General features: G+C 45.8%; 2 protein-coding genes across 2 annotated transcripts in view; one reads left to right on the top strand and one right to left on the bottom strand.

The window, feature by feature from the left end:
- Positions 1 to 411, bottom strand: part of RECQL5 (RecQ like helicase 5) — a 35,515-nt gene extending 35,104 nt beyond the window's left edge. The window contains exon 1 of the mRNA XM_026046829.1: positions 400 to 411. Coding sequence (XP_025902614.1) covers positions 400 to 411 — 12 coding nt within the window. The remainder of the gene's footprint in view (positions 1 to 399) is intronic.
- A 37-nt stretch (positions 412 to 448) lies between these two features.
- SAP30BP (SAP30 binding protein) lies at positions 449 to 26,983 on the top strand. The gene is made up of 11 exons (XM_026046827.1): positions 449 to 563; positions 641 to 750; positions 3,603 to 3,650; positions 14,893 to 14,935; positions 20,780 to 20,868; positions 22,623 to 22,714; positions 23,170 to 23,230; positions 23,684 to 23,735; positions 24,101 to 24,159; positions 25,319 to 25,403; positions 26,090 to 26,983. Exons 1-11 carry the CDS (start codon positions 449 to 451, stop codon positions 26,269 to 26,271), a joined length of 936 nt encoding a protein of 311 aa, XP_025902612.1. The 3' UTR covers positions 26,272 to 26,983.

Here is a 26,983-nt window from a genome sequence, read left to right as displayed (position 1 = left end):
GCCCCCCGCGCCGGCCCCGCCCACTCCGCGGATCCCTCCGCGCGGTGCCGGGCGCAGTGCCCCCCGCGCCGGCCCCGCCCACTCCGCGGATCCCTCCGCGCGCCTCGGCCCCGGCCCCCGCGCTCCGCACTTGCTGCGGGTTCCGCAGGGGCGGCGGCGGCGCAGTGAGATGACGTCAGCAGCACTCCTTAAAGCGCCAACGGCTTCCTCCCGCCTCAAAAAACAAAAAAACAAAAAACAAAAAAAAAACCCAAGCCCCACGTTTTTACCYTCCTTTTCCCGCAGACCGCCCCGCTTCGTCCCCCGCCCGTTTATCCCTCCCTTCCCGCCCTGGCAGCGAGCTAACGGGAACCCCTTTAAGGCGGGAGGAGGGGGTGGCGGTTGCTATGGCGACCGCGCTGATGGCGCCATCGCCGCGCGCCGGAAGCGCTKCCGGCGCGCGGAGAAGATGGCGGCGGCGAAGCGGAGCGTGCTGTCGTCGCTCGCGGTCTACGCCGAGGACTCGGACCCCGAGTCGGACAGCGAGGCGGGCACGGGCGGCAGCGACGGCGGCGCCGCCGCGGGTGAGTCCCCCCCCACCCTCGCATCCCCCCGCGGCCGGGCTGCCCCGCGCCGCCCTCACGGCCCGCTCGCYCCGCAGGGGAGAAGGGCGGCCTCGTCTCCGTGGGCTACGGCGACGACGACTTCACGCGGCTGGACGGCGACGAGGACGGCTACGAGGAGGAGGACGACGAGAACAGCAGGCAGTCAGTAAGTAGCTCCCGGGCGAGGTCCCGGCGGCGCCGCTCGCTGCCCCAGTGTCTCCGAGCGCCTTCCTTCCCTCTCAGCTCCATGTATGAGACCTTCGCTTTGAAACCCGGCCACGCTTTGGCACAGCCTGTGTTCGCTATTATCGACCCTTTATGGAAAAGCGACAGAGACAGGTCAACGATCGCCCACAAATTAAAGTGTTTCTTAGGTAGAAATAGCATCTGCTAGAGTCTTGTAAGAGGGGCGTGTTGTAGCATGSTCGCCTGGAGCATGAAAAAGAATAAAGTTGTGCAGTTTCCTAAGTCATTCTATTGTCAATGACTTGACCCACCACACTGGATCATCTTGATGTAGCAGTGTCCTGTGTAGATGTGACGGGCTTCTGTTTGTCCCCAGTGCACAGCGTGTCTCTAATAGCATCTTAATACCGAGACAACTGATGTGTGGTGAAGCAGGGTGTGAAGTTTGCTACGTATAGAAGTAGCTAAACCCCCCAAAGGATAAACAGGTCTGTCAAGGGATTGCTGGAGCAAAGCAATACAGCTTCTCAGAGGAGCCCTTGTCTCCTTTCTTTCCCATCAACCTGTTGCCTGTTACAATAGTGAGGATGTGTTACCCTGGCTTTAGTTTTTGTGGCCACTCTGCAGAGGRGGGAAATAAGATTCTGCTACTACAGCTCTTTTTCAGTGAAATCTCGTTAGTGTGTGTTAGGCTGTCTCCTTGCAAGAAGCTCGCGTTTCTCCCAGGTGCTATTCTGCTATTAGTGACTCACTAGTAGAAAGGAAAATAGATGGGTTTTGTTCTTGCTTTTGATTTTATTTTATTTCTACTTGGAGAAAGCCTAGTTGGTAGCCAGATTATAGGAGTAAATTCTGGCTGTTCATCAAAAGTGAGTGTTTKTCCTCCAAAACTTTTGGAATCTCTTTTTGTGAGTTATTTTCCAGTTTAAAGGGAAGTGGCAGATAGGAACCAGATGGTTCCTAAGAGCTGCTATGAGTAGCTTCAACAAATAGGTGCACAGACATGAATTTATGACCTGCATGCTTTGCAGTGTAGGCTCAGCTGTCCATGAGCTGAGAGCTGCAAGATGCAGTCCAGGTAACAGCGATTGCTCAGGTTACTCCAGTGGTTACTCTGTGGTTCTGGCGTGTGTCTGTAGTCACTCACACTGCAGATCAGTGTAGGTCTGGACTTGGTTACTCAGGGTGCTTCCTATCCAGTCTCGTTGCAGGAGAACGATGCCAGTGTCTTGCATTTTTGACCAGAATAGTGTCCTTGAATTTAATTGTGCTAGATGTTGACTCTTTTTTTTTAAGTTGTTTTTAGAAAGTAGTGCAAGTTGGACTCGGCATACCTTGAGTTTTTTATCAAAATACTTCTGTCTTTGTATTAGCTACATTGTTCATGTTCGAAAGGCCCCTTAATTTTTTTTCTTCTTCTCTGTAACGTGTTTTTAGTTTAGTGCCATASTCTGTGAGGTTTTAGTAGGGTTTTGGGTTGGTTTCAGTTACTCATCTTTAACATGAAYGGCTCAATTCACTATTGTTCTATTGAAAATGGCTCCTTCTTTTACTGAGGAGGGGTGTGGAGAGGAAGGGAATCAGAGTTGTGATTAAGCACCAGGTTACTTGATACTAATTTTCTAATTTTATGCTTTTATTAAACTTTGGCTTMTAAGCCTGAATTATTTAAACACATGCACATTCCAGAAAGGTAAACTAGGGAGTAGTTTTCACTGGAATGAAAAAGGGATGTGATGTCTCATTCTGTGGGATATACGTGTTAATTCACACAGTTAGAACTTACTGACACTATTGCACGATCACTCGCTAGCTGCCTTCACAGATCTTGCCTGTGTGCTAACACCCTGAGGTGGCCACTTCRCTATGACCCTTTCCTTTTGGTTGCATGTAATCACCCCACTCCTTTTTGTTTTTCTTTTTGAAGCTAAAACACTTCATTGTTTTGAGGCCCATGTTGAAATTGAACAGCAAAGTTTGGAGGAAAGGGTGTTCTCCTGAGTTGTGTGAGCACGAAAACTTCTTCTGCTCCTCAAATTTGTTTTATACTTGGAAATATGAGTRGCTCTGGAGGATCTCCAGTGATGATGGGACAGTGGGACACTAGGCTTAGCTCTTGGGTGGGACCAGAGCTGTCACCAACTTACAGCTTAGAGGTTTTCAAGAAGTCTTGACTTTTTTTTAGCTCTCGGGGCAGAAATTTGCCCAACTCTTCAGCTTCTTTCTGGATATATGGGGAGGGTGGAAGACTTAAGTGTCAATCCTACCATTCTATACAAGTTTGTTATGAGCTGCAAATAAGACTGTTAGAACAGTGCACAAATAAGAAAGATGTGGTGTCAGCTGCCATCACTGGGGCCTTGGGGCTTTGGAACTGTCCTCTGTGTGTTGTTGATGCTGCTTGGGAATTCGGTAGGTCTTTGCAAATGCCGCTTTTTCTGTGAGTGTCGTTGAACAGGAGCATGTGCAAAAAAGCTCCCTAAAACTGGAAGGGTCTGAATAATGAAGAGACAATTTGTTATTTATTTTTTTTCCCACAGTTCTCTTGTTTCTTACTACCTGGTTTTGAGCATCCAGGAGTTTCATGAGTTCTGTGGGGGTTGTCTACTAATTAGTGGTTCTTTTGCTTCAAACAGTCAAAGAAGCCCCAGCTCCTGCTGCTTTCCATGACTGCAGGACTTTCCGTTTGTAAGTGGGTGGGACACAACTAACTTCTGTGTGAAAAGGGTCTTGGACTTCTGCTGGGCTGCAGTTTGCAAGCCCTTTGCTGAAAGTACAGTAACTTGCCAAGCCTGCTCTTTAAGCTTAATCCTGTAAATTCTTGTCTTGTAGGAAGATGACGATTCAGAGACTGAAAAACCTGAGGCTGGTGACCAGAAGGTATTTGGAAGTGTGGTGGCATGGTGGTGGGGGGGAAGCTCAGCACAAGAGGAATAAGCCTTAACAGCATGGGTTGTTTGGGGGGTGYGATATTCTGAGGCTACTTTCATACTCTGTTTTTCTTTTTATAGCTGCAACATGATTTTTTGTAAGGCTTTAAAGTGTGCCTTCTGTCAAGGCAGTGAACTGGTTAGACTATGGACGGAGTGATTTGAGGATCTGGTTCTGGATTCATGAACTTGGTCTTCTCATTAATAAGATCTGAAGTTGACTTTCTACATCTCGCCTATTTTGTATAGATTGGTAAGATGTAGTAGTCTACAGAATTCTTTTATTGTTTCTGATCAGCATTAGTTGAAAAACAATGAATAAGCAATCTTATGCTTCTGGAGATCAGAAACATGAAATAAATCAGCTCAAATGTCTCCCCTTTCAATAAGGTTTTTTGGCAAAGGTTGTATTTTAAAATGTGCTCAACTGACAGCTATCATAACTGTGCATAATTGAAATCCCCTTTATTCTAGAATTATACCTCATGTCTTCTGAATAATAGGTATTTAACAGAATGTTGGAACACAAGGCAAGAGGCAAGGGGAAAGGCCAAGTCCATATAACAGTTGCACAGAAATGTGCTCTGATTTCTATGTCCAATCAGTTCCCCATGCAGTATGGGAAGCCTCATGGAATATTGAGTGAATAATGATTAAAAGGTCTTTTTGTTATCCAGGGGCTTTCTCGAGGGTGCAGAGCATCTCTAAACTTTGCTGAGAAAAGCGTGGAGCCAGGCTGCAAGCTGAAGTTCTATTCAGTATTTAATATAAGGGTTTTGTGGGATAATTTAGCTATTATATGTAACTTTGCTCTTCCAGAGGACAGTTACATGTAGCAAGGAAGCAGCATTTCAGTTTAATATAGGGAATCAAAGATCTGGTACATTGGATATACTCTACAGTAAGAACTCTTAAGTACTCAAACTTGACTTTTTCCTCTCTTTAAGGAGAATTTATTCTTTGAATGAAGGTGATTTGGTAAAGACAGCGTGGAGTCGGAGCTGAACTTTAGTTTCAGACTTCTATACTGCTCTTACTGATCGTCTTGAGATGGTGAAAAAGGCAGCAGCCTCCTGGAGTTTTTAAGAATCCAGCTAAATAGCAGTCCCTGGAAGGAGTGGGAAAGAAGCACGTTGCAGTTTGCTGCACGGCACTGCCAGCTCTCCCCGTGCTGCATTGATGACAGGACAGCTGTGTTGCTGTGAACCATCACATGGCACCAACTTGTACTAACCACCTCATTGAGAAATTTGGGGGGTGGAAGATTGCTTTTACAGTAACGTTACTCAGAGCGGCAGCCTGTGTTTCCTTTTGCTCTTTTCCACCAAGTGGCAGTGTTCTCCTGGCTCCTCTCCTTGCTCCGAGAGCTTGAGYTGTGGTTACGGTAAATCCAAGGTGTGGCAGGAAGTAGGGAACTTGATTAACTCGCTTTTGGATAACTCTGTCTTTTGTTCCAGCTGAGTATTGAAATTGTTCTTRCTGTGTGAATTATCATTGTAGGCAATCACAGATCTGGAGACATGTCTGAATGGATGGAATAGGTTCTTCATTTGTGACTAGGGCTTTTCCAGGATTTGAAGAACAATCCTTCAAAAAGTTGTTATGCCTGAGACTGAACCACTGCAGCTGATCAGTTAATTATAGAGCTTCTTATAAGCCCTGAACATTCATTMCATGTTATTTCTGCTGTTTGTACCCCAGAACAGAAGGTAAATGAATTACATTGAGCTTGTGTCTTAATTGGAAAATTAACCAGGACATTTCTAAGTACAGGAGACCACACGGAGGAGTTCCCATGTACCTGCTGTGTCCTGGGATTTGTTGTGCACTTGAACAGTAGCAAACACAAGCTCTGTAAGGCTCAATTTTGTCAGTTATGGGTATAGAGTGAAGAGACTAAAAGCTCTGACTGTTTTAACAGTAAAGTGATACTGGTTGCATTAACCCCTATATCTTTTTCGTTTTGATTGCAGTGAGGGTGCCTTGTTGCTATTGATTAAGGCATTTCTGTCCACTTTGGCAGCCCTTGGTCCTCACTAGGGACAAAGGCAGAACCGAGGGCTGGCTGGGGCTGCAGCTTTCCCGTTCCTTCTGCTGCGTTTTGAGCAGCAAGTCCTGATAAGCTCTTTCAAGTTCAAACACTCCTATGATGTCAGACTGCTGTTTTCTCAATAGCCCCAGGAGATAAGTARAGGTTTTCTGTAAACCTGCCCGAGAAATGGGAGTGTCTGGAGGAGATGATTGCTTTCAGATGACTACTGAAGTTTAAATATTCTTGCAGAGCAGACTTTTGCCCCATAGGATACTTTGCTCCCAAACACTTGTGAACCAGTCCTGAACATCAAACGCTTCCAGCAAAAAAAAAATCTTCCTCTTAAATTTAAGTAAGGTAGTTCAATACACAGCTGTGTATTTCCAATACACATGGAAAGCAGGAGATTCAAATTTACAAAAAACTACTTGGCTTCCAGAATTTCACTCTGGGAAGAAGTGCAGGCCCAGAATGTGGGGCAAGACGTGGTTGTTATTGGCCCAAATGTCTTCAGTGGTGCCTGCTTTTAGGCTTAAGTAGCAGTCACCTGTTGCAAACAAGCTACTGCCTTAAAAGAACCTCAGAAATGAAAGATTTTGCTTGGAAGTGAAAAGAATCCCTCGGCAGAAGTTGCTGGCAAGGAGGTGATGTTAAATAGCTTGTGTCCTGCAGTCTAGGTGGACTCTGTGTCCCCTCCTCAGATGGTGGAACTGTGGATTTACAAACCAGACCTTGTGGATGCTGGTCTGAAATWGGTGTTGTGCAGCAGTTGTTGTGCTTGGGGTGACAAGGGTTAAGGGGCTGTGCGGTGTGTGCAGTTTGCTTGGGCTCTTGCCAGCAGCAGCCTTGGCGCAGGAACAAAATGCAACCCTTGGAGCTCACTAATGAACCAGCCCTGMAGGAAGCCAAATAAATCGTAGGAGAAGCTCTCAACTCGTGTTCCAGGCCTTACCTGGTGGGTCCTGCAGTGTCCCATCGTGGGGCTGGGGAAATAGCAGGTTGCAAGTGGTGCTCAAGGCCACAACCCAACCCTTCTGCTCCGCTTACGGTGCGGGGGGATCATTAACTCTCAAGCCTTGATTATGGTATCAGAACTAGCATGGGAAAAGTTGATTAAATATCACCACTCCCTTCGCAAGTGAATGGCTAACACGCAGTAACAGTTTCTGAAAGCAGGTAACTGCCTTGATATTTTTGGTTTCCTTTTGTTTTAAGGAACTCCCTGCTTGCTTCTGGCGTTGTACTGAGGCAGCCAGAGCAGGATCTTGTAGAAGCAGCAAAAAGGAGGCAGGTTTTAAGAGAAACACTGCATTCCTGAGCGTAGGGAAGTAGTACCCATTGATAAAACTCAGATTTGTTTATCTTTTATTGACCCAGCCTATCTGTAAAATAATTTTATGTWCTATGATGCATGGGTGCATACCAGTATTTAGAGGATTTGGGCGCAATGCTCATGTTGCTGCCCTTTAACTTGTATCAGTTAAAATACAAAAACCAATATTGATTTCAGGTAAAAAATGAGGCTGTAAGGATCAGTAAGGGGGTCTGTGYGCAATAGTGCGGTCTCTATCTTTATTTGGTGAGGCATATTAGGATTTCTGTGATCAAGATGCATTTGTGAAACCAGGACGTGTGGCACTGCAGCAGGCAGCGCTGTGCAAAGGGGGAGCACCCTTAATTCAGCCTCCAGTGCTGTGGGCTGCACGATTAAATCAGTGCTCAGACATGACAACGGCTGCTGGCTCTCCAGGCAGTCACTTCTTTAGGTAGCTGACCTTAGTTCTTGCAGGAGAAATCAGTGGTTAAACAGTTTTCTTTGCAGGGAACCAGCATTCAAGGTTTTGGGGGATTTGCCCCTTTYCCCCAGAAGTGCCTGTACCTGGAAGGCTCTCTGCGTGTCTGCAGCCCTGCCTGCCTGCAAGGGAGGTAGATCAGAGCATTGTTGGCCTTCAGGTTGACTTACCTACTTCAGAGCTGCTGGCTTCACTCCAGCTCCGAGCTATTTGGAGGATGAGACATGTGCACAGGCGTGTTTGTTCCTTCCTCCCCGCCGGGCATACGTGCTGCAACAGACCCTTCGCTGCCCGCAGCACCGAATACCACAGATTACTGACACAGGTGTGGCTTGCTTTTCTCCAAGGGACGACTCAGGCTCCTTCTGTTTGTCTCTAAATGTGAAGAAAAGGCTTTTTTGGAGCATTTGGAGCATTTTTTCCTTGCATGTTTTGCCTGGTAAAGGTGAATGCTTCTGACATCCATTTTTTTTGTTGCAGTTATTTCTTTGCAGCATTGAAACAGGCTGCTCTAGACCTGCGTGTTGGCACATGTCAGAGTGAGCGTCCTGGAGTCTCAGTCCAGACAGACAGATGGTCTCAAATGCCACAGATGCATTTGCAGAAATGCAAACACCAGATAGTGGCTTCTTCCAACAAAAACTGCAAAATCTCCATAGAATCCGCTCCTGGAGGAGCAGCTTCCCTGATGATGGTACTTGCTTTTGCACCTTGCAATACCTGGGAAGAAATCTTGCTTACAAGTTAATTTTGGCACCATTCTTGAGCCTTGCTCTTGCYGCTGTTGAGGCTTAAGTTTTTTCACAGTCCAGCTTTACCTTCTGCTTGATTCTTTCCTGCAACAATCTGCAAAAAATAAAAATCCTTAAGGTAGCTTGATCCCCCTCAGGCCCAAGCAAGCATTGCAGGTATTTAACTTCTGAATTCCTGCTTCGTTATGAGAAGCACAAATGATTTAAAAGCAGAATTTATGGCTCTATGAAGCAATCAACTTCTCATGGGGGTTTCTAGCTTCTGATGGGGACTGCAGAGCGCTTTGCTGCTGGGTGGGTTCAATGTGTGGCAGTCACTGACTCTTCTCCTGCTCTGATGGGCTAAGGATGGGTTGGTTGTCTGGGTAGGATGCTCTTTGTGCAGGTTGGCTGTATATTTGCACCCCTGTATCCTGGCAGATGCCTGTGCTGTGGAGAGGTCTTTGGCTCGACTTGGAGAGCTCCTTGGAAGCCCAAAGGGGAGGGAGATGAGGAAGGAAGCAGGGAGCTGAAGCTTTGGGACCAAAGCTCCATGACAAGACTGGCTTCAGCTGCAGTGTGGAAAGCAAAGAGTCCTGGTGTTCGTTTCCTTGAGTGGAAATTGCTTGAAACAAAAGTCTCTGTCAGCTTGTGAGACAGCGTGTCAGGTGAATGGGCTCAAGTTTCAGAGTAGCTATTTAAAGGCTTTCCTGCTATGAAAATTCCCTTCTAACTCATTTTCTCACTCAAACACTTTGCCAAATCTTGGCTGGAGTTTTTTTTTGGTGTTTTGTCATAGAATTTGGAATGAGTGTAGATGGATTTTCAGAGATTTAATTCTGCTTAGAAGTGAAAGGCAGCGGCAGCTACGCATGYTCTTTGTTTTGGTAAGATGCTTGAGGAATGTCACAGGAGTTGACTCTTTCCTGCGCTGCTCTTCCTCCCTTCTCCTCGCGCTGCTCTTCCTCCCCTCTCTCTGGCTGCACCATCACTGGCATCTCGACATGGGGAGGTTTGGACAAACAGTCCACAATGTTGTTCTTAGAGGTGCCTTATTTCTGAGCTCCTGAGCTGTTCTGAGCATCTAGACATTGGGCCTGGCTGTTTTTCCCCCTCTGCTTGGTTAAATTCCTCATGCAGTCCTGGGCAGGTTGCCTGGAGCTGTGTGTCCGAGCTGGCAAACAGGATATGGCCGTAGGAAATGGGCTTGCTTGGACGTTTCTCTTGGGATTCTCCTCTCACAATACCCAAAAAATTAAAAATAAATGAAATAAAGGAGGGGAGGGAATACAATTTCTGTCCTTCAGTTCTCTTGCCTTTTCTTCACACTCATGGGTGCAGTTTGGCCCCTGTTGCTTGCTGTCCTCTACCTTGCATGGTGTTAACATCAGGCAGACCTGGTAGCCAAGACATGAAAGGATTCCTGCCTTACGCTTTTAATATTAAAAGATTCTGTTTTCCCCTTACATTTTAGCACTTCTGGTCTTGTGGAAAAGCAAGAACAAGAAAATAATTGCTAGCATGTTAAAAAAACTATTGCACAGTCCAAAGATGAGAGAGTTTCAACGTGTCAGTAAATCCTTCTCCTCCTGCCCGTGCAGGGACGTTTCCTCTGCGTGCCCTGGCGCCGCTATCTCCCCCATCAGCTTAGCCCTCTGTTCTCACAGTTTGTGCTGAGCGAGAGTTTTTCCATCACCCGCAGCCAAATGAGGCTGTTGATGTTTCAGGACTACAGGGGAGGGTACGAATTGCGGAGAGGGGGAAAAATAGCCCCCCAAAAATTTATTGCTGGCTGTTGTCCATGTGAGGGACGTTCTAATAACYGTGGTGGCAGGTAAGTCCCTGTGCTTAAACAGATACCCTGGTTACTGCTCAAACAACTACGCTATAAAGTTCTTGGTGTGAATATCTTCAAATTAATCCACAGGCCACCAGGATAAAAACAGGGGCTCTAACCTTTATATTGTGTGGGTGTCAGGCTGAAACAAGTTATGTTTCTTTGCTTAGTTGAAAAGGGGTGACATAGAGAGCAAGAGAGCAAGTTGTGCCAAGCAGCAGCAGGCCCTGTCCTCAGAGCAAGGGAATTGCTGTTGGGATGCACTGGAGGTGGCTGCTTCCCAATTCCTTGTGTTTTGCTAATGCTGACTGGAAATGAGTGTGTTGGAGGGAAAATAGAAAGGCGAGGGGCTTAAGAGGGCTGCAAGGCGAGGAAAGCAATTGCCTGGTGACAAATCTGGTATCAACCTCTATATCTTGCAAACTATAACTTGTTTAAGACCAGTTTTCTCTCTTTCCCAGCTTTTCTCTCCCTGCATGACTCTTTCTGCTGGCACTTGAGACATGTCTGCACTAACCTATGCAACCGCCTCTGTGAGCAATGGGTTGTTTTTGCCTTTTGGCACCAGTTAACGCCAGTGGCAGCTTCGTGCTGGATTCACGGAGGTTGTTTCAGGAAGGATTTACCATTGTTGTAAATAACACTACTCTTTCCATTAAATAGAAGTGTTTTGGACAAATCTTTCCAAGCTTGAATTCATCAGTCTGGGATTCATATTGTGGCTGTTTCCTTCCGTTCGCCTGCTCCACACAGAGAGGACCGTGGTTTTCTGGCCCTTTTCTGTGGAACCTGAGCGGAGCCCTTTGTTTTTAAAGCAACTTAATAGCAAAACTCTGCAGCTGGAAGGATGGTCCATGTTTCATCTCAGTAAGATGGCAGCTTTAAGCAATATGCAGTGCTTTCCTGATGCACTTACACAAGCTGAGATGTATAAAGGCTGTAATAACTTTAATCTAGTAATTTAGATGGTGAGATTTAGGCTGTAGCCTTGCCTGTATGGTGCCACTCAGTGGTTGGATTTTGGGGCTTTGTGCAAGATGCTGATGCATCGTCCTGTGGGTAGCCGAGATACTTTAATCTGCGAAAAGATCAGCTTGTCCTGAGTGGATTTAAATAACTCCTCTACTTCATTTGGGAGGGAACCAAAATTTTTCCATTGTTTAAAGGCTTTGGAATTCCTGTACAAATGTTCTGTGCCTGAAGTGTCACTTCTTTCACAACTAAAAGATAGGAACCGTGCAGTAATTACTGTACCTCATTGCTTGGTGATTGTCTCATTCGACTTTAACCATTTTCTGTAAGTGTGATCCTGAATATTTTCTCTTAAAAAGCCCTCTTTTCTAATTAGCCCATTGGATTTAACATGTGTCTCAATCCAAAATTACCYGAAGCGGCATCTTGGAAAACCAACTTCCAGGTCCATTCCTACTTGTAGAAGCTGCATTCAGGATCCTTTGACAGGACAACTGGCCTAACCTGTGTTGCTGAAGAGGCATTTAGGGTATGTGTATGTTTGCTGTGCAGTGAGCACCTTTAGGCAGTTCCAGTTCAGCATCTCTGGAGGTTGTATTTGCTTGTCTTGTGCACTGGGTCAATTCCCTGTCGAAGTACCATTAGATGACTGAGGAGGGGTCAGTGTAGGATGCTTTTTTGGCCAATTACTCAAGGTGTTTAGACCACAGGCCTTCGGTTAAGCTGTTGATACTTGCCTGCTGTAGTGCTGAACAGCAAACTGAACAAATATGAACAAGTGCCCTAGGAGGAGTCTGTCATCCCTTTGTTTTCTGAAGGCATCTGGGTCTTGAAAGAAGTCTGCCTTAATAACAAGCCCTGTTGCTGTCTTCAGCTTGCAAATCATGGAGTGGTGGGTGTAGGTAAGCAATAACTCCTCAGTAACCAGATTTCATATCCCCTGGGCAGTGAGGTGCGGCTCTAATATGTTAGTGAACTTGTTTTCTTCTGCCTGCTGGAGCTCTGGGTTTTTTTCTGGTGTTTTGGCTGTGTCCTGAGGATGCGGAGACGAGACTTGCTGGAGCGGCCGTGTTGAAATGGGTGGAGGTGGTGGGGCCAGGTGAGCACCCAGCTGCAGCCTCATGGGCCTGGCTGCTCTTCAGCTGCCGCTCGGGCTCTTGCTGCAGCATCCAAGGGTGTGACTTAAAGGCTCAGTTCCCCTCTGGTGCTGGAAAACTTGGGATTCTGCAAATCCATGCAGCTTACTGCTTAGCAGGTCTGTCATTTTGGAGAAACAGTTAAGGCTAAGTATTTAGAGAGGTATTTAGGTATAAATTATTTTTGGCTATCAAGTTATTTCTTGGGATATTAATCTGTTCCCTGACAACCGTATTTGTGCATTTGGTACCGACTCCAGAGAGCTGCAAGAGACTTTAAATGGGCTTGAGGAAACTTCAAAGATGCAGCGAATGGCCCTGCAGTCCTGCTAAGGTTGTGTTATTAACTTGCTCCATTTCTGAGGGCACATAGTACCGAAAGCTCTTGAATTTGACTGTGCCATTGAGTTTCTTAAGCATATACTTGGCAAAATTGGTTGTTTTGAGGGTTTTTCTCTTGCCTTTGTGCTCTTGGAGGGTGAGAGGAGGGATAGTGGAGTAATAAAACAATGCTGCATAAGGGTAAAGACCAGAGGGTGTTTAAGGATATAGACTGAAARGGAAGAGGGATTATCTGTAACAGAAAACTTTCAAATAACATCAACTATTGACTTTCATGCACCTGAGGATGAGCCCAACAGACTTCCCTCCTTTCATCCTTACAAATGTTTGTTGGCTGTCTTTGAACCACAGGTGAGAAATGCATCTCCCCTGTGCAGGAACCAGAGCAGCCTTTTGTCTGCGTGTTGAAGCTGCAGAGCGTGCGCTGTCTGCCCCTCTGCTCCCCTTGCATCTGTAGCTCCCCGGCCTGCTTGCAACCCTTACGTGCCCATCCAAGGTTGTCCTGCACAGAAATCTGTTAATTACTGCAGAAACTCCCCCGTTTCACTGATGAGGCTCATGAGGTGGAGGCAGCTAAGGTTCCCCATGTTAATTTAGTGCCTTGTAGGTCTGGAGGACACAACCTGCCTTGCCAGAATCCCCYTCCTGGGCTCACCTTTCTGGCATGCACTTAGTTTTTTTGCTCTGAAGCATCRTATTTCTGTACATCTCCTTCTGCTTCTGTTCTTTCGGAAGGCCTGGGAGCAGATGTGTTAATAGGCTGACCCGGGCGTGCTAGAGCGTCCGGCGCCGCGTGGAGCGGACTGGTTCGTAGCCAGCTGGCCAGCAAGAAGTTGCCTGTCCCTTCATGCACTTTAAAATAGCATTAGCCTTGTGGGTTTTTTGTGCTCCCAATGGAGAGACAGTGCTTTTTTTCATGGAGGGCTATAAACAGTGCCCCAGAGCAGCCAGTGCCTCCAAAAGAATGTGTGTGTTCTGCTCCTGCAGGGCTCTGCAGCTCTGGAACCGGGTAGGTTTTCGCAATGAGTTTGACCGAGCACCTTCCCSGACTGGCTGGGCGACCTTGTTGCTGCTGCTCCTCTCTCCACGTGCACCCAGGGCACCTCTCACCTGCTTGGAAACAGAGCGGAGCAGACAGGGGTTAGAGAGCTGTTACTAAGCAGCGAGGAGGCAGCATTGTGTCCGCGACAGGTTGGATGAATAGCTGCAGTGTTCGGAGCTGGAGGAATTTGTGACACACAGCCCAGTGAGTCACACAAAGCCTCTGGGAGGGAGCAGGGAGAGGACAGTGTTAGGATACAGCTGATCTTGTTTGGGAAGCCGAACTTGTGCAGAACTTGATCTTACTCGTGGCTCTCCTGGGGTCTTTCAGGAGTTTTCGAGTATTTGCTTTCAATCTAGCGAAGGCATTTTGAGGAATTCTTATGCTACCTCATTCATAAGAGCCCCTGCTTGGCAGATGCAGTTTCAGGCACCTGCTGCGCTCGCCCAACTGAAGCTCCCTTTAATTTATACCGGGGTTACAGAGAATGGACAAGTCCATGTTGCAGTGTTGAAAGACCTTCCCCACTTACTGGAGCTTGCCATTAATTTGCTAGATCCACCGGACTGCTCCTGGAGAGGAGATGGCAAGGGGAAGCAGATAGGGGAAGCCTTCAAAAGTGGGAAGAGGATGTCTATATCCCCTGCAAGTATCTGGATTCTGTTTATTAGCCACAGCCCTGAAGGGCATGAGCGGAGAAGGGAATCCTGCAGCCTGGGAGACCTCTGTGGCCTGGGGCGCTGAGTGGGCGCTGGGTGTCTCTGGGGTGACACCGCTCTGCGCTGGGAGCTGCGAGGTGCTGCTGAGGGGGTCACATCCTGCTGGCCCCGGGCAGCCGGAGGCATCCCCGGGCTCTAGGCCACTTTGCGTGGGCTGCTCCAGCTCGGCTTTCACTGGCCGTGCTCCAAACAGCGCCTCTGGGCCCGTGTCAAAGGCCAGTCATGGGCTGTGAGGTATCCATGGGTGCTCTGTTGTGAGGAAAAGCCTTCAAGTACAGCAGTTTTCMTGGAATTTAAAAGCAGATAACTGCTCAGGGCTCATAGAAAAAGAGAGGCAGAAACTGAGCCTTAGTTATTGAATTAAATTTAGACTCTATGTTTGGAAGGAAATAGAGTATCCTGTAAGGCTTTGAGTTTCCATTGCCCTGTTATTTAATAACTGGCATTTTAGTCTTCATTTTTATTCTTTTGTCTCAGAAGTAATGTGCATATTTCTAAACAAATGAACAGTATAGCTTCTTTTTTATTTGCTTATTTTAGTCAAAAGCATACCTTAATAAAAACCTACTTCTTCCCCTTTCCTTCCAGGAATTCTCAGAACTGGAGAAAAGAGATCCCCAGGAGCTAGTTGGTAAGTTCACTAAAATAGTTATTCCTTCACAAGAAATATTTATTACTTCACATGTATTGGAAGTAGACCCTGTAGGGTGAACCTCTTGTAACCAATATGTGATGGGCCCCACTGATATTTTTCCACGTGAAAAATATCTTCACAATATAGCCCAGCTCTATCCGGGCAGCCTCTGGGAGCCACTATAACCAGGAACGACCACGGATGCTTTTTGTTCCTCTGGTTTCACAAACTTGCTTAAAGTCTCCCTGCTTAAATGTGATCCAGGCAGTGCTTCCTAGCTAATGCATTGACACAGCACCACRTTTCTGCCTTGTAATGTTTCTTGAAAACCATTCAGTTTTTGTGACTTATACCTTGCACCATGATTAGATTTGGAACAAACTCTTGGAAAATCTATTGTTAGCACCTAGAAATAGTATTTTTTGCTTGCTTTGTGTGGGGCTGTACAAAAAGTGCTGTTGTATTTTAGGTTGGTATTCTGACCATCTCAAACTAGCCCTTTGTTCTGGAGGTTATTAGTACAGTTGTGAAGTAGCATGTGATGATACTGGAATAAATCATGAGAAGAAGTTGCTTTTTTTGTCAAGTCAGCTTAATTGTGATATTTTGTCCAAATGGGTCTGCAATAAACTTGAACTATTGGACAGTAAGTATGAAGATGCTGAGGAGTGACTTTTAAAGAAGCCATTCCTAAATCACTAAAGGATTTAGGTCCTTTTCCAATGACTTGCCCAGATTCTGTGTCAGATKGATTCTTAAACAAATGTATTTCCCCTTAAAGGGCAAAACTCCCTTAACCAGTCTTAGCTCTGAATGCTACAGAGTTCTTTCTCTAAACTGCTGAGTTACCCTAAAATGCACCCAAGAAACAAAAATGAGACAAAAGATTAAGACTAGGAATACTTAAACACCAATTGCCATTCTGTTTTCTGCATGCAAGTAAAGCTCTGCACTAGGGCCCCTTTTTCCCGTAGAGATTTCCCCATCTGTGGAAGATCAGGAGAGTAAACCCCCTATTTTCTTAGGAGATTCCTGGCTTGTATGAATTTTGTTTGTTTGTTTGAAAGCTAAAAAAGCTTTTTAAGAAAACCAGGGCACGCAGGGTACCTGGGACTGCAGTATTTGCCGTGCTGCATTCTATAGTTCACTTGAATCAAGCCGTATCTTATCTAGTTGGAAAAGAACTGTTGCAAGAGCATGTGGTTGGTGTAATATAAGAACCACTCCCTTCCTGGCAGCTGAGGCTTTTAAAGCCTTAGAGCTCTTGAATGGAAAAAAGATAGAGGTTTTTCCTGACCCAAAGTGAGTAATTGGTGCAATCTAGACGTCTAGAGTTCTGTCTGATATCAGTGTGTGGAAGTTTAAGTCTTCCTTAGTTCTTCACAACTGCTTTCCTCATTGAAAGAAATGCCCTTCTCGGATAACCTGACCGCTCTTCCTTGTCACCTTCACACAGTAAGTCCATGGCTCGACAGCCACTTAAGCACAGCACAAATACAGGCTCCTGCCAAGAGAGCCTGCCAGCCTGCCAGTATTTGTTCTGCCTCCCCTGCACACATGCTAATGTGTGTGCTGGGAGCTCGGCGGGGAGATGGAGCCAGCAGAGATCTACCTTCTCCCCACCCCACATCTCCTGTTCCTTCCTCCTCCTTCCTCCGAGGCTGCCAGCTGGATCCGTTCCCTCCATACTTGGTGCCTGCCCGGGGAGCACTAGGGCTGGCACATGGGAAACACAACAAACAAGCAGCTCGAGAGGCCCACTTGCCCTGACTTACACTGGATTAGTGATGGTGCCATGAAAAGACTGAGAAGGAGATTTCCAGCACTTACTGCTCTGGTTGAGAAGGGCGCTTAGGTGGACCTTCTTTAATGAATTTCTTCAGCCATGCATTGTCCTCATTTTTGCACTGCTCCAAAGAGCCCACACTACTAAGAACACGCCTCCCTTTGCTGCTTCATGTAGCCTTGCAAAATAATACCTCTAGGACGTGTTTGTTATCCCAGGGCTATTTTTTTTTCCAGCACAGCTTTGTTTACCTTTTGGCCTATAAGAAATGTCTTCCCCTGCCCCTAGGATATCTAAACACAAAGTCAGCGTTCATAACAGCAGAAAACACGGCTGAAATGCTGGTCTTTCTGGGCATTTCTCAGCCCACGGAGCGGTCGGGGAAACTGGTGTCCTTTCATGGATGGGTGACTCACTGGCATGTTGTTGCCTCGGATTCTTCCCTGCGCTTTGGCTGTGTTGGTGCCAGGAGATCAGAAACCCACACTCCCTGCCTTGGGCCAAGCAGACGCGACGAGAATGCCAAGGAATGCAGTTGGAGAGACCAGGCACTGCCAGTTTGCACCTTTCTAGGGGYACTCGGGAAGGGACAAGGTTGTTAGTGCTACCTGGGGAGCAGTGCTGCTCAACGGGAGCGTGGAGATAAGGTGCTTTGCCAGACCTTTGTATCATCCCTACCCCAGTCTGTCCAGGTACTGCCTGCTGCTCTTGTGTTCACTCCTGCACTCAAGTTGACTCAACTTTTGGTTCCTGCTGCCCCGAGGAAAGCTGCTTAACCATTTGCTGGAAATGGGGCTGCAGCAGGTGCTCTTGGGCCTGCRTCTCCAACCTTTGGACTGTGAGCACTGGAAGAAGCTGCCTGACCAGTTGCCCCTCTTTGCGGTTTGGCCCATCACACTCTGATCTCTTCTGTCCCACTTTTGCCCTGTCTTTATTCTGCCTGCTATACTGGCCAAGTAACCCACCCATCTGAAACTGAACCAGGCTGAATAGAGCACTGCCATTGAATTACCTGTCTCATCAAGTTCTTTGGTAAGCAAATATTCTCTGCTGACTATGAAATTCTGAATCTTCCTGCAATACATCCTGCTATCTGGTTGTGCATTGCTCTCCTTGGACTTCAGGACCAGCTGGAAATCTCTGCCTTCCCATTCCTACTACACCAAAAGCCACGAGTACCTATTCCATGGAGGGCTGATGTTTTTTAGCTTTTAGGTCAGCCTGTGAATGGACAGAGCAAGAGTAGCCACCTCCACCTCTCTCTTCAGCAGGAGGATGCCCTGAGTTGCTGACGTGACACTGCCTTATCCCACTGTCCGGAACCTCCAGCTGACTCRTAGCGTCTTGTCTGGGGCCTGTTTCTTAAAAATGTTCTTTTCCTACTCAGATTCCTCGTACAGGTAAACTATTTACTCATAGCTAGTCAGAAGTTGGGTGTGCCACAGTTGTTAATCATGCCAACAGCCAGCTTCCTATRGTCCCCAAGTGGAGATCCTTGGGCTGTGAGCCAGCAGATTGCAGGCCCGGTTTGAACCTACTGTCGCTGCCTGTGACTCATGCAGAAATAAAGCTTTGATCGTGGCAGAAATAACAGGATGCACAAAATGGTTGCATGTATCCTGTGAGGACACACCTTGGCATTAGCTCTTCACTTGCATTTACTGCTGTATAYGCAGGAAAAAGCTGCTGGGAGCAGAGTGCTCCTTTGCTTGGGGCTTTGAAAACACACGAGCTGTTATGTAGCACCTTGGGGCTGATACCTGCCCCACTTCCACATCCCCTGGAGCRGCGATCCAAGCCATCTCCAGGGAAATGGCCGCTGGAAGAAGGCTGTGGGATCAGCCACGTGGATGCCTGTTTGGAGAGCAAGCCTCAAGGGCATGAATGATGTGTGTTTTCTTGYGGTAAACAAACCCAAAGGGGTTAAACTCGTGCTTTTCTTCCCAATGAGGTGGCCTCAGTCTGACAGCCATGTGCCAAAATAACTGAGCAATGATGAATATTGGTGTGTGCAACAGCACACGTAGCCTTGCTGCCGACCAGCTCCTCGGCCCTGTGCAGTGGCAGGGGGATTGCGATGGACAACGATGCCTCACTTCCAATTTCTTGTAAGCTCTTAGAAGACGTAGTTCCCTTACCAGCAAAAATTATTTGTTTTCATATGGTTCAAGCAGCCTTATTGGACGTTTTTACTGTCTAGATGGGGTTCTCACCCTTGGTTCCTCAGTTGATACGAGCCCAGAGTTCCCCTCCCCTTAGATGTTTCTTCATGACTTTTCTGCTCACCCACAGGGAAGCTGGGGACCCTGTGAGGTGCCTAGTCTAGGCTTTTTCTTTCAACTTCTTTCAAGTCCAGACTCTAGTTAGTCACCTTTTAGCCTATTTTTGATGTTTTATTGCTGATATTGGGAATCTTGGCTCTTCTGGAAACCTATTTTGATCTGTTTGCAACTGCTTCCCCRATTTCCCCAAATTCTCATTAAATTAGAGACTTCCCGCCACGCTAGCAGCTGTAACCTCTAACAAATGCCTGCCTTGTTGCAAAGGAGCTCCAGCTTTCCAGCTTTTCTGTAGGAACYCTGACAAGCTTTGCTTTCTGTATAGAGAGACCCTCTTGGTAAATACCAAAGGGGRCTTTCTCTTCCTTTCTTGCAACTGCTGAAGAATTTAACCCTCAGCAACATCCCTGTCAAATGAAACCAGTGCTCGCCTGCCAAYTTGGTGTCCCAAAAGGATTTTGTCCTCCTTGCTTTACATTCTTACRAAAGAGCCAGGAACGGGGCGGTGCTGAACGCGTGTCGTGCTGGTTATCTGTAACCTCAGCTAGCTGGTGGCCCGTGCGGGCACGTGGGATGSTGTGTTCTGCTCAAATAACCAAGGGCTGCCCTCTGGGCCTTTCTGGCCTTCGCTGAAAGGAGCTGAGTTGAATCTGCTAGAACTCCAGTTCAGTCAGTTCAGCTTTTACACAAGGCTGTAATCAGGGAGCTATCGATGTGAGTGTCTTCATTTGCTCTCTCTGCTGGTGTCAGGTCTTTCCACTGCCCACACACGCACAGACTGCCTCCATCTGACGTGTGTTGCATTAACTATGGTTGAAAACAAACCTGGCTGCTCAAAAGCCTGAAGTTCTGCTCTAGGACTTGCCCAGGAAGCTGTGATGGCTTTTCCATCACTGGGGAAGTGTATCCCAGCACCAGCATTGGTTCTCAGAGCCTGCAAGCTGCTGAGGTCTGTCCTCAGCCCCAGAGCACGAGTTGTTGTGTTTAGGAATGGTCTAACTCTGTAAGCGATTAAAGGGGCCGTTAAGAAAATATTAACTTAAGGATGAAATGTTACTTGTTGTGGTTAACTCCTGACAGCTCTGCTGAGGGTTCTTTGCTTTTTGAACCATTTTGTCTCGTAGGTAAATGCTGAAGCAAGTGGGATCCGAACTGGTGAGCGCCCCAAGCATTGCAGTAGGCCAGGCTGGTTTAGGTTCATCCTCTGCYTCTTCAGATGCAGAGTCTGGCTCTCCCTGCTAGAGTATCTTGTCCAAGGTCTTGCCAGAGATTCCAGGTTATCCGAGCTTTTCAGAGCAGGATTTTAAAGTACATACRGATGGAACATACGATGTACATACGGTGTACATACGGAACATACGGTGTACATACGGTGGAAAGCTCAGTATGGGRTGCATAGTGCATATACTGTATAAGGATATACCACGAAGCTACATTTTTTCCTCTGCAGCTCTTGTGTCTTTAAGGATCTGCTTTTCACACTACCATTCTGGGTGAAAGTCTCAGTATTAAATAACATTGAGCTACAGTATAAGGTAGATGTCAGTGCTGAGGTGCCAACATCACACGCTGTTCTACCGCTGATCCAGYCCTTAGGTTAAACACTTCTTTAACAGCACTTTCAAAATACCATGACTAGCAGTTTACAACATTCCTCTCACGTTGGTTCCCTGTGATAGTGTAGTACTAGCAAAGACATGAAATAAACTTCATGACTTGCATGGGCTTTAATTGCTTTAGTTTTGCCTGAACTGATGCTCAATTTGTTCTCTGCAGCCTCTTTTTCAGAGAGAGTGAGGAACATGTCTCCTGATGAGATCAAAATCCCACCTGAGCCTCCTGGCAGATGCTCCAACCACTTGCAGGTCAGTATAAGTTCTTTTCCACTTCATTTTTCTTAAAAGGTTTGTATTTCATGGGTGAGGGGACCTCTGAAAACTCTTAGTATTTTTGCGCACGACAAAAATCAGCATAAAAACTGTTTTAAAAAAAATCGTTTTTTGAATGCACTGCTTTAATGCTTTAGACTTGGCAGCAATTCTGGTTTCAGAGCCTCAAATTAGCTTTATGCTGTTCCCCGCAGTCTGTGTGGGTCACTTGTGCATTAAAATGGCTCTTGATTCCAGCAGTGATACAGAAGCAATGTTTACTGTGAAGGCTGCTATCCTCTTACCTCAGCAAATTCAGCTCTGTAGGAGAGAACAAATCATTGTTTTTCTACATGGGCCTGAGAAGCCCCTAGCTGGAAAAGTTGAGGCAGCATTAACAAGATTCCTTTTCCACCTACATATCTCTAGATGATAAACATTTGGAGGGAAGGCTAGTGACCTAGAGGCAGGAAAGAAAACAAATGCTTATTTTTTTTCTGGTACATGCCCAAATAATTGCAATAATTATCAGTTTAAGACTATTGCAGTTCACTTCCCCGAGCATCTCATCTTTGCCTTGTGATGTAAGGTTTTTTTTAATAAGTTTARCTTCCAAAATCTCTTGCTATGCACTTGACTTGCCAGTCCTACAGATCTTAGATTTACGATGTTATTAAATGAGCCTCTGGTCATTTTAACATCCAATTATAGTATTCCCTGTATTCAGCCTGCATTGTGCTTATATTAAAGGAGTTAGTCCACACATTTGCTGATTGTGTCCTGACTTAGATCTATCCAAAATGAAAACTATAAGGGAGTTATGTGTGTGTTTAATGGTATCTTCCTTCTTACTCAGGTAAGAGGCATCTGCTTTAGAGCAAGAGCAACAGACCTGAGCTGTCTTCCACTGACAGAGTTTGGCTTGTGGTGCTTCTAGGAGGTGTTCTGTACACCTCTGTGTGTAATAAAACTGCTTTCCAGGATAGATGGCAAGAGCAGTGGCTGCAATTTCCATCCAAATGGATGTTACCATCCCTTTGAGTTTTATCCACATTTATCTACCCAATAGAAATACGAGTTAAAAAGCACTTCTGGAAACCTCTCCAAAGCAAATTGCTAARGTGATTCAGAGTGACTGACTCACCATCTGAATCAGACCTTTCTGCTGTGTGGCATATCTAGACGCACCCAGTAATTCTCTTGTGCTGCAGCAGAGGTTTATTGTTCTGACATCAATGAATTACTGAGTGTGCTAGATCTGAGGAATGCACTCAATAAAGCYGGGAGCTTCCCTTTTGACTCCAGYTTACTGGGTTAAATCAAAGTAGAAYTTACCCCCTGTTAGCAAGTCAAACCACATCTTAGAAGACCCGGAGCAAAAAGATAGGATTGTTCTTTGGAAACTGACTCTTCTGAGTCTTTCAGAGTTGATTTGCTGCTTCTGTCAGCTTCTTCCTCTAATAAACTGCTGTGAACTCTACCAAAGAAAGGCTTATTGTAAAGGTGACCTAGTAGCTCTTCATCCATGGACGTTACAGATGTGAATCATACTGGTATKCTAAGGAGAGGGCAGAAAAGAATGCATGAATTCCCTTGTTTTGACCCCAAAACCTAGCTGGCCCTGGGGGAGAGCTGCAATCCTTGCTCCATGTAAGGATGTCACTGGGCCAGCTGGCCTGTTTTCACATGTGTGCTTTGCTAGCATTGCTCCTCATTCTTCTGTTGGCTCACCTGCAATCTTGCTCCCTTAGGATAAAATCCAGAAGCTGTATGAGAGGAAAATAAAGGAGGGCATGGATATGAATTATATCATTCAAAGGAAAAAGGAGTTCCGCAACCCCAGGTGAGCCATGGCCAAAGTACCACACAACAAGCTACAAGGATTCTTCTCTTTGCTGTTGGTRTTGTAGTAGAAATGGGTTCCTGAGCTAGTAGTGGAATTGCTTACAGAATTGTGAAAGGCATAATTCAATAGTGACTGGAACAGCAAAGCTCTTTGGCATTCTCTGTGGCAGCATCTAGACTTGTTATGCCAGTTGGATTTTAAGCCCATTTCACGTGCGGGGTTTTTGTATAGTTTATTTCAGATAATGTGTGTTTGCTCTGGCAAATGAGAGATTAACGTGGAGGAAGTGGAATTACTGCACTTGGGAGCATGCTACCTAAAGCAGAGAGCAAAACAGCCTGGGTTCTGATTATAATGTTATATTTTGAAGAGATAAGTGTCTTGCTAATAAATGTGAAACACGTAAATTTAAATGAGTGAGCTGGAACTAAACCCTCATATTTCTTTTGCAGCATCTATGAAAAACTGATCCAGTTTTGTTCAATCGATGAACTTGGTACAAATTATCCAAAGGTGAGGTGCCATACTTGTGACAGGCCAGCGAGAGGGTAAAAGGTGTTGCAGGGATATGTGGAGTCTTAGTTTTACTCTCTTGAGTCTGCTTCTTTAGAGATCCTTCAAGGGAATGTTAGTCTGACTCTGCACAGAATGAACACTTTAAGATGTGGTGCTGAGCCTCAGTGTCCCCATCTTTGCTGTAMGGCCTCTGAGCTAACACCCTGCTGAAAAATGGGGATATATTTGACACTGAGATGGTGATAGAACACACACACAAAACAGAGAAATATGTATCTTAACTGAGAGCCCTTTTGGTTTCAGAAATGCTTTTTCCATTCACAACAGAACATGACATTGCGAAAGATTTGAAATGGAATGCTCTCCCTGAACAGAAACACACAACATTTTAGAACTAGGTTCTGTGTCTATGTCAAAATAGCCTTTTTTCTCCTTTTTTTCTCCTTTTAGGACATGTTCGATCCTCATGGCTGGTCAGAGGATTCCTATTATGAGGCACTAGGTAATTCAGCATTTTTTTTTGTCTTAGCTCTTTTTTTTTTTTTTCGGTTACTGAAAAGCACTGGAATCTTTGCTGGCTTTATAAAAGATAAGCTGTCAGGCACTGCTTTTGCACTACTGCATTCTGGTCGGATGTGCCTGAATTTTATTGATGCTTCATTAATCTGGAAAGCCCTTTCATTTAAACCACTGTTTTAATTTCTTCATATCTGTAATCATTAGCGCAGTAATGCTTTGCTTAAAAAGAAGGTAACTTCTTAGTAGTTCACTTGCCTATACACAGCTTGAAGTTATTTTTGGTGTTTCATGATAGAAGTGAGGCAGAGGTTTTACTGATTGCAGTGCCTGTTTTCTCCTGTTTCTCAGCTAAAGCACAGAAGATTGAAATGGACAAATTGGAGAAGGCCAAGAAGGAGCGCACAAAGGTAGCTGTTCAAAATGAAAAGCTAGGGGAGTGAGGCACATTTCTGGTTTCCCTGCTGAATTCCATTTTGTTGCTTTGCTCTTCCTTATGGACTGTCCTCTGTGCTGAAGTTTTCCTCCTGTGGCAAACCAGACAGGTCAACTTGTTTGCCTTCCCTTATACATCCATTTCTCTAGGCAGTTTATTCCACTGATTTCCCTCTGTTTGTTCAACCTAAAACAGTGCTCAGTAAGCCAGACAAAGGCAAGATATTGCATAAAGAACAGCTTTTTAAATCTTTGACATTTTTGCCTGGTTGCATAGCCTAATACAGCTTAATTTCTTCACCAAATCTCACTTGGAGCCAGGATCTGATTTCTATTCTTTAACTTGGCAGTGTCTTGCCTTATTTTGAAATGTGTATGCTTCTGTGGCCCCTGCTAAGAATACAGGTGTGCTCTGRAGCACTTGATTCCTCTGTTTCAGTGATGTTGCCTTTAAATTAGCGACTGGTATCAATAAACTGTTGAATGTAGAGATGGCCCTCTAACCTAGTAGAAGGCTTCTTAAATAGTAATATTTGGAGCTATTTTTTACTTCTAAGTGCCTGCTACATCTTGCTACTTGTTCTGTGTTTTGTTTTTTTGCTTGTTATCTTTGTAACCCAGGTATCTGATTACATCCCTCTTGCCCATATCTGCAGTTTTGAAGATATGAGATTGCATGTGGTTGTGATTCTTCTTGCTAGGTTTGCAGTTATGATGCAGTCACACAAGTAGTAACTTGCATCTTCAAAGTTTCTCTTTTTCTTTGGAAAAGCGTGCAACCATCTAGATACCATATAGATATAGACCTTTCCTTATTCTCCAAAAACTGCATCAAGTCCTTATGCTTAAACTAACTAAACACATTTTCAAGTCCTTAGACTTAGACTAATTAAACACATTATTATGGTATCTAACTCAGGCACAAGGACCCTTAGTGATTAGGACTTTGGCCTGAGAACATCTTTCTTCATACATGACATTCAGCTCAGAGGCCAACGTGTCATGTAACAGCAAAGCTATTCTTTAAATCTGTCATTTAAAGATGTACATTAGGGTGAAAAGATGTAGATTAGAAGCCCCTATGTATATTGACCTTTTTTTTCTCTTTTTCCTGTTTCCTGGTGCCTCTCCCAGATTGAGTTTGTGACTGGCACTAAGAAAGGGACGACGACGAGCGCTGCCTCGACAACCACCACAACAGCCAGTACCACTGTGGGAGGTAAAGACTTGTTTCTGGCTGTACCTATTAATCTGGAGAAATGCTGGGGATTACTGCTTCCTGGAAACTCTAAAAGCTCCTTTCTGATTGCATATGTGATACAAGAGAAGTGGTTCTTCCAGGATTGATAATTAGCTTTCCTCCGGTCCCCATGTCCCACAGGGGTGCTGGAATGAAGGCCTAGGGAGAGCTTGGGCAGTGAAAATGCCTGTTACTGGGTCAAGAAATCTGCAGCTGCCCGTGTTGTGGTGTTTGCTTGGAACTGCTGCATCTCTTGGACAACTGTWAACAGGCTGTTAATCATTCTCCTGCCTACAGTCCCTCTGCTAAACTGGCAGGAGAGGAGAAAACTCTGGTAGTGCCCTGTGCAYGTAGCTGAGGAACCAAAATACGTGTGCTCCATTAAAACTAAAGCTGCTTTGGGGCAGGGAGTGAACCTGTCTCCTTCGGCTGGAGCTCAGGTGTGGAGTTTGACTGCTGAAGTATAAAAAGCCTCTAGCTATCTTTTCTCCTCAGCATTTACTGGGGGCTTATGCTGAAATTAAGGCAAGGGAGAGTTGTTTAGTCCGTCAGTGGTAAAGATTAAATGAAAATTAAAAGTTGACAGAAGAGGTGTTGTTAAGAGCTGTGATGCTTAGCACGGTAATYAGCTAATCCTTGTTTGCTTTGTCTAATCTAATGCGCAGATGCACAGAAGAGGAAGAGCAAGTGGGACTCGGCCATCCCTGTAACGACCATAGCTCAGCCCACCATCCTCACCACGACTGCCACACTGCCGGGTGTTGTCACGGTGACAACAAGCGCAAGTGGATCCAAGACTACAGTCATCTCTGCTGTTGGCACCATTGTGAAAAAGGCAAAGCAGTGACTAGACATGGGCTCGGGGTTTCAGACTGAGGTGTCATTGAAGCCGTTGCCCTCAAAAGGGAGGGCAAGATTTCCCCTTTGGTAAGAGATGACAAGACTTTGAAGCAGATTGCCACAATTGCCATTTGGAAGGAGGGGGCAGGCCCGGGCATGCCAGCTGGGTGCCCGCAGGAACGGACATCTGCCAAAATTGCCACCACCTTTTCCTGCTGTGGGGAAAACCACAGCCTGTGCTGTGCCCAAGGATGGTGGCAGGGAAAGTCAACTTGGAGAAGTTACCATATTAAATGGCTGCGTTCTTCAGGCTCGAAGGTTCTTACCCTATTTGCAAGTTTGTTTTCTTTTTATTTTACTTTATTTTTTTCAAAGCAAGCAGTGAAGGAATGTCAGTATTCGTGTGTGTTCCAGGTCTTCCCCGTGGGCTGCTGCTCGGGATACGTGCTCCTTCGCATGCACTAAGGCAGAAGGGAACTAGAGCAGAGGCAGTCGGTCCGTGTCTTTGTTTAAATGTGTAGCAGAGATTTGAGAACCAACCTACATCTCTGAACGTGGACTCGGTCTTTGTTGTAGTACTGACATCTGTGCCTGTGTGCGTATCTGTGTAATCTCAGTGACCACCCATTAAATAGCTGCAATCCTAAGGAAACTGCAGGGATTCTGTGGAGATTTCCATGCAGAGGCACCAAGCTGTAGAGGTCGAAGTTGTGAGCTCC

Source organism: Nothoprocta perdicaria, unplaced genomic scaffold, assembly GCF_003342845.1.
Source record: "Nothoprocta perdicaria isolate Ctin4 unplaced genomic scaffold, notPer1 scaffold_46, whole genome shotgun sequence".
Taxonomy (NCBI): domain Eukaryota; kingdom Metazoa; phylum Chordata; class Aves; order Tinamiformes; family Tinamidae; genus Nothoprocta; species Nothoprocta perdicaria.
The sequence above is the reverse complement of the archived record's forward strand: the minus strand, read 5'-3'. Positions and strand labels throughout refer to the sequence as shown.

Bases quoted from the DNA above. Each gene is read 5' to 3' on its own strand.
- SAP30BP (XM_026046827.1), top strand. From the start codon at position 449: ATGGCGGCGGCGAAGCGGAGCGTGCTGTCGTCGCTCGCGGTCTACGCC. The intron at 3,651-14,892 runs GTATTTGGAAGT...CTTTCCTTCCAG, and splicing joins CTGAGGCTGGTGACCAGAAG to GAATTCTCAGAACTGGAGAA. The intron at 23,231-23,683 runs GTGAGGTGCCAT...TTCTCCTTTTAG, and splicing joins TTGGTACAAATTATCCAAAG to GACATGTTCGATCCTCATGG.